The 6653-nt window shown below is 51.6% G+C and overlaps 1 protein-coding gene across 3 annotated transcripts; it reads right to left on the bottom strand.

Moving 5' to 3' along the window:
• Nucleotides 1-4632: 4632 nt before the first annotated feature.
• Nucleotides 4633-6061, bottom strand: PYY (peptide YY). 3 transcript variants are annotated; one of them, XM_023511090.1, is made up of 4 exons: nt 5848-6061; nt 5199-5386; nt 5008-5082; nt 4633-4856 (listed from the first exon to the last, which is right to left on the bottom strand). In XM_023511090.1, the coding sequence occupies exons 2-4, from the start codon at nt 5384-5386 to the stop codon at nt 4829-4831; spliced, it is 291 nt and encodes a 96-aa protein (XP_023366858.1). In that variant the 5' UTR covers nt 5848-6061; the 3' UTR covers nt 4633-4828. The 3 variants fall into 3 exon arrangements, with proteins under 3 accessions (XP_023366858.1, XP_023366859.1, XP_003786336.1); XM_023511091.1 differs by having other exon boundaries at nt 4633-4853; XM_003786288.2 differs by lacking the exon at nt 4633-4856 and having other exon boundaries at nt 5004-5082.
• Between the last annotated feature and the right edge of the window lie 592 nt (nt 6062-6653).

Below are 6653 nucleotides of genomic sequence, written 5' to 3'. Positions count from 1 at the left end.
AAAAAAAAAAAATCTGAATTCTGAGACTTCACGATGACTGAAAAGTTTGGTCATAGGCCTCTGAACCACCCTTCCCATCTCCCAAGGACCAAACCACTCATCAAGTGGGCAGAGATGGAGGCTGCAGCTCCAAGCCTCTAGGGATGAAGGAAGGAAACTCAGGCCTTCTTTCTAGTTTGCATCTAGAACAAGGAGGGAACAGGGAATAGGCCTCAGGCCCTGAGGCAACATGGGAAGGAGTGGGTCCCAGGCACAGAGCTGGTGGATATACAGGATGTAGAATGAGAATACATGGCTGGATTCAGGAGGAACAGGGGTGGAGGGCCAATTTCTGGTAGCCATTTTCCTTCCCATCCCAGAGCCCCCATTCCAAGATTTATAAAAACTAGCATCACTTGGTATGCCTCAAAAAGTTCCCAGTTTAATCACCTCACTAAAGTCCTACAACAATCCATTTTACTAATTCAGAAACTGAAAAATCTGCTCAAAGATGTTAAGTAACTGGCTCTAGACTACACGGTTAATCAGTGGAAGACCCAGGGTTTAAAATAAAGACTAACTCCAAAGTGTAACTCCAAATTTGTTTTTTTCTATGTGATGCTGTTGAAGTAGTGCTATCATTTCCCATTTGGGGGCTGAGAAGCCTGAGGCTCACAGAGGTAAAGACACTCGCTCAAGATTTCACAGCTATGGCCAGGTGACTGGCTCACTGTAATCCTAGCACTCTGGAGGCCGAGATGGGTGGATTGCCTGAGCTCAGGAGTTTGAGATGGGCCTGAGCCAGAGTGAGACCCTGTCTCTAAAAATAGCTGGGCATTGTGGTGGGCACCTGTAGTCCCAGCTACCTGGGAGGCTGAGGCAAGAGGATCAGTTGAGCTCGAGAGTTTGAGGTTGATGCGAGCTATGATGCCACAGCACTCTACTGAGGGTGACAAAGTGAGATTCTGCCTCAAAAGAAAAAAGGAAAAGATTTCACAGCTATCTTAGTCTCAAATTCTAGCTTAGATTCTCAACCCCACTAATCCTACCCTCACCACCAGAAGCCTCTGTGTCTCCTCTGCCTGGTGTCCCTTCCCAACCCCAATCTCCTCTCAGCTCAGGCCAAAGAATAGTAATTGTCTGTGTCTGAATGACACCTTGATGCCTGTGTAGGGAGCAAAGGACTGCTCAGCCCTGAGGTTCTGCTGTCCCAGATCAGGACGCCAAGAAATGTGTGCATGGGGGGGAGTGGACTGTTGTTGGGAAGGAAGGGACTAGATGTGACACCCCAGGGATGTAGCATGATGGGCTTAGAGGTCAGATAGGCCTGAGCCCCAATCCTGCCTTTTTCATTCCCAACTGTGTGAGCCTGGGAAAGTAATTCCTTTAGCTTTTCTGAGCTTCACTTTTCCTCTCTGTAAAATGTCCTCACTGTAACATGGGCTCATCATGTCCATCTCAAGATAGGGAGGATAAAGGAAAGCTCAGTCAGCAGCTGTGTTCTGCCTCGTTCTTCTCTTTTCTGATTTCTGGCAACAAGAAGAACAATAATATTTCACCCAACAGCAACTTACATTCCACAAAGCAAGGGTAGAGGTCATTCTATCTCAGCAAACCCAGTCCCTTTTTTAGGCTCTCCAAGAGTGGAAAACCGGTGGCTAGTCCCAAGCAGGCAACTGGTTTGGCTAGTAGAGACTGTGGTATTCCACCAGGGGGCACCAGGTTCAATCCTCGTTCCAAGGGTTTAGGCTCCCTTAGGGACCAATGCCTGGGGGACCTGTTCTGGCTGCCACCCACATTAGAACCCAGCCCCATCAGACAGATGGTGGATTTGGGGATTAGCTCAGGTGCCAGGCCATTTATAGTTCTGTGGCAGAGGTAAACTAGCTTGTCGGTGCCTAGGAAATAACAGGTATGCCACAAATGTCAACTGAACCTACAGCTTTCATTTTTCTCCTTTGCAAATATCAGATTCCTCTTCTGGGTCCTCTCGGGGATGTGGTGAAAATCAAGGAGGAAGTGGTAGTAGATGTGCTTCCTACACTGCATGGCCATGTCCAGAACAGAGCGATGGTTCTAACTCATCTCCATGTGTCCAGTGCCTGCCACAGAGCCCGGCTTAAAGAAGGCACCAACTGATACTCATCTGCACATGTGCTAATGGAGATGACAATGGTCCCTCTCCCTCTTCTCAGCTCCATGCCCTCTGGGACAGGGAGGATGGCCTTTGACAGTGTTGGGGATGGAGTCAGTGTTGGGGACTGATCATGAGACTGGGAGAGGAAGACACAGAAACGCCAGGGTCAAAGATAGGTAAATGAGGGCCCCTCACAGATGTGACCACAAGGGCAGGAGTTTGACTGGCACCATCTCTCCCATCACCCTCTACCAGCTGTCTAATCTCAAACCCTGCTACTTTCGATTACTAAGCAATCAGCAGTTATTTGTGGCACATCCATCCTGAGCCTCATACCAGGCAGCCCCTTGGGGGCTAAGTGGGAAGACATGAAGAAGGAAGGGCTCTGCAAGGGGGTCAGGGCCCAGGAAGGAGCCGGGGTATGGCCTTGGGAAGTGAAGACCCTAAAGAAAGGGGGAGGAATAAGTATCCAGCAGCCATTCCTCACCCTGAGCTTTTATTTCATTTTTTTTACTTTATTTATTTTATTTATTTTATGATTTTCTTTTTTGAGACAAGGTCTTCTATCACCCAGGCTAGAGTGCAGTGGTGCAGGGGTCACTAGTCAGATCTCTCCCTCACAACCCTCAGAAGAAACCAACTCTTCAGACACCTTGACTTCAGAATTCTGGCCTCCAGAACTGTCAGTTAAACCACTCAGGTTATGGGGCAGGGGGGCGCAGTGGCTCACGTCTGTAATCCTAGCACTCTGGAAGGCTGAGATGGGTAGACTGCTTGAGCTCAGGAGTTCAAGACTGGCCTGACCCTGTCTCTACTAAAAATAGAAAAATTAACTGGGCATCATGGTGGATGCCTATAGTCCCAGCTACTCAGAAGGCCGAAACAAGAGGATGGCTCAAGCCCAAGAGTTTGAGGTTGCTGTGAGCTACAATGATGCCATAGCACTCTACCCAGGGTAACAGAATGAGACTCTGTCTCAAAAAAAAAAAAAAAAAAAAAAAAAAAAAACATTCAGTTTGTGGTACTCAGTCATGGTAGCCCTAGCAGACTAACACAGCAATGCAACCATCACCTGGTTCTCTTGGAATACTCAACTCTGGAGGAGCCGGCTACCATGTTAAGTTCAATTACCCCAAGAACATTATGCTGAAGAGACCACATGTAGATACTACAGTCAACAGTCAGCACCACTCGCCAGGCATGGGAGTGAGGCTTTCTGGGTATCAGCCCCGTGGAGCCTTCAGAGGGCTGCAGCCCTGGCCAACCTCCAATGGTAACTGCACATGAGACTCCCAGGAAGAACTGCCCAGATGGGCCCTTCCCAGCCCTGACCCACAAAATAACTAGTAGAATACAATGGCTATTCAAAGCTGCTAATTTTTAGAGTAACTTGTTATATAACATAGTAAGCAAAACACCTGCCCTTTCTCTCCCATCCCTTTCTTGTCACTGGAGAGAACACAGATGTGATGGAGGGCCATCTCCAATCCTGTAGATGAGGGCAAGGCAAAGCCACAAAATATGAGCCTGGGCCCTTGGATGACCTGATGGAGCACAGCTGCCAACTCCCCAGATCCCACTCACATTTTATGTAAGAGAGAATAAAGTACACTTCCATCTTGTTTAAGCCACTGTTAATTCTACCTCTGTTTTTTTTTTTTTCATTACTTCTTGCCGGTTTGTTCCTTCCCCGGGCTTCCCGTTCCCCCCTTCCTCCTTTTTTTTTAAAAAAAAAATCTAAATCAACATCCCCACAATATGATATGTATAAAACACATAGGCCAGTGTCTAACATATAAATAAATGTTTTTCTTAAAGGTTGCAATTCAGTAAGATGGTGGAGGGTGGTTGCTAGAGGAAAGGGCAGCCTGCACACTCCCGTTGCTCCTCTACTCAGGAAATGGGGACAATAATGGCCAGCCTTCCCACCAGCACGCACTACCCATCTTGCCCCTCAAAGAGCTCTTCCTGCACAGCCCCATCTTGGATCCCACTCCACCTCCAGCCACTATTGCTCAGGACGCTAGCAAAATCATTCCTGGGAGAAACTGCCCTGAGCTGGGGTCTTGGTGCCTGGCCCTTTGCTCCAACTGCCCCAACAGTCTTCAGCTTTGCAAGGTGGGGGTGGCAGTGTAGTCTCCATCACAGTCTAGGCTCCATCACAGCCTAGACTGTCTTAGGCTGCCTAGAACACTTCCTTCCACCTCCCCATCCTCGGGGGACTCTTCTTGCTCCACCTGCCCCTTTCAAGAACTCCCTCAGACCCACAGCTAGCGGTCCTTCCAAAGAGGCCTCTGGTCTGGGCGCTGTCCAGGCCCAGACGGTAGCTCCTAACAGCTAGCAGAAGAGGGAAGCCCCACCGCTCCCCCAGGCTTGTCCTGAGACGCCTTTGGTCTGAGTTTCAGTCTTCTCTTCTCTAGCCTTAGCACCTCCACCCTCCACTCCCACCAGATGCCACCTCTATGAAGGAGAAAGGAAATGCCAAGACACACTCCGTTTCTGTGAAATTTGCTCTTTATTTTGGGACCAGGGAAGGACCACACACAGTCCTCCAAAGCAGGAGGCCAGGCCAGAGAAATGAGCGGAGGGGCTCACCCTCAACCCTCCCCAGTCGCAGAGGAGTTGGGAGGGGAATCCAGGTTCCGCGATCAGAAGCCAATATGCAAATAAGGTCGTTCAGTTAGCATAACTCCCAGGAGGCCTTGGGGGTCATCACCACCTGTCGGCGCCCTCTGACCTGCTAGAGAGAAAAGAAAGGAACTAGATCTGGGGATGCGAGACTGGGAGAAGTCGTAAGTGATAGTGCCAGGGTGGGGCTTCCGAGGGGCTGCTGGACCAGACCGGGCTCCAGGTGGCAGGGTGTGTGGCGAGGCAGGTGCTTTTATCGCTACCTGACCAGGCGGTCTTCGCCGTCGGGAAGGAGCAGTTTGGAAAGGAGAGCTTCCGGGCTGTCACGTTTCCCATACCTAGGGGCGGGGCCACAAAGAGGTTGGTCATTTCTAGTCACGCCCTTAGGCGGAGTCGGAAGAACAGCACGAACTTTACAGGCTCTGGGGGCCCCCCGCCCCACGCATGCGCTCACCGCTGCCGGGTGACCAAGTTGAGGTAGTGGCGCAGGGAGGTGTAATAGCGGTTCAGCTCCTCAGGGGAGGCATCTTCGCCCGGAGCCTCGGGTTTGATGGGATAGGCGTCGACCAGCATCCCCAGGCAAGCGAGCAGAGCCAGGAGCACTGTGGCCATAGCAGGCCACGACCTACGCACCGTCACCATCTGAGAAAGGAACATTGCAGTGCAGATCATGCTGAGCCTCGACCCTCAGAGGCTGGAGGCTGTGGCTGCCGTCGCGCCCACGCTCCAGCAGCCTATCTGGAGCTGGTGTTGGGACCAAGGCTCAGCCACCAACTTGCTGTGTGTTCTCAGACACCGTGCCAACTGTGGCCTCAATTTCCTCATCTTTCAGAGGGCCACAGCCCTGCTTACTGCCCTACCTTCATCCCCTCCCCCGCTGCTGCCCAGAGGGGTAGATGGAGGAAGAGGGCTATGCTGGCAACGGGGCTTCCAAGCCTCTCCTTCCCATCTCTACTGGCGTCCTTAAAATCCAACAGCCCTTCCAGCCTCCAGGACAGCTTCCTAACACTCAACCCCAGCTTTCACTACCCAAACCTCAGTTTCCCCACAAAACAGCCCTGGTTCCCCAGTACCGTACCATTTGCAAGCCCCCAGCCACTCACAGCAATAGCTCCAGAAGCGAGATGAGCAGAAGGTGAAGACAAAGGGGAGTCCCAAGGGCTGCACTGCTGCAGGTCGGGCTGGGGCCTCCCGCTCAGAGCTTACCCTGTGCTTATATCCCTCCTGGAAAGGGAGGGGGAGTCCCTAGGGGAGGGGGAGCCAGCAAGGGGAGGGCCCTTCCTCCTCCCTCCCTCCACCCCCATCAGATCACTAAGCTTACACCCAGCCAGTGCGTGCGTGATGTCTGGTGGTGGCTAAGGGGGCAGCTGCCATGTTCAGATTCCGGTCCCACTGACTGGGGCGCCTAGACTGAAATCCATGTTCACCCCCCACCGTGCCCCAGTGGCAAGTCTAGCCTCCTGAGGAAGTGAAACCTTTGGATCTTGACTCCTGGGACAGCATCTAGGACCAGGGTTGAGATTCTATTTGCCTAGCCTGTCCATGAGTGGGAGTGGAGAGTAGAGGGAGGAAATGTTTCCTCCAACCTGTTGGACCTGTGGCCACTCTTTCCAAAAGGCAGCCCTTTCGGCCTCTGTGTTATAATACCTCAGAGAAGGGCTGAGGAATGGCAAGACCTATGGGGGAAAGTCTTTCTACTAGAGGCAGGGATGGGAGCATATGACCTTGACTCCTGGCCTTCAGTTTATGGTGTCCTTGGGTCGGTCTTCTCTGGACATTCATTATGTCCTCTGTCCACTAGAGGGTTGGGGAAAAAGTCAGGAGGAGACAGAAGCCAGTGCCCTTCCCAGAAGCAGCTGAATCAGCCTCTGGTTCGTGTATCCTGGCACATACAGACCCGGTGCAGCCA

Source organism: Otolemur garnettii, unplaced genomic scaffold (genome assembly GCF_000181295.1).
Source record: "Otolemur garnettii isolate 467f Iridium unplaced genomic scaffold, OtoGar3 scaffold00018, whole genome shotgun sequence".
Lineage (NCBI taxonomy): Eukaryota > Metazoa > Chordata > Mammalia > Primates > Galagidae > Otolemur > Otolemur garnettii.
The sequence above is the reverse complement of the archived record's forward strand: the minus strand, read 5'-3'. Positions and strand labels throughout refer to the sequence as shown.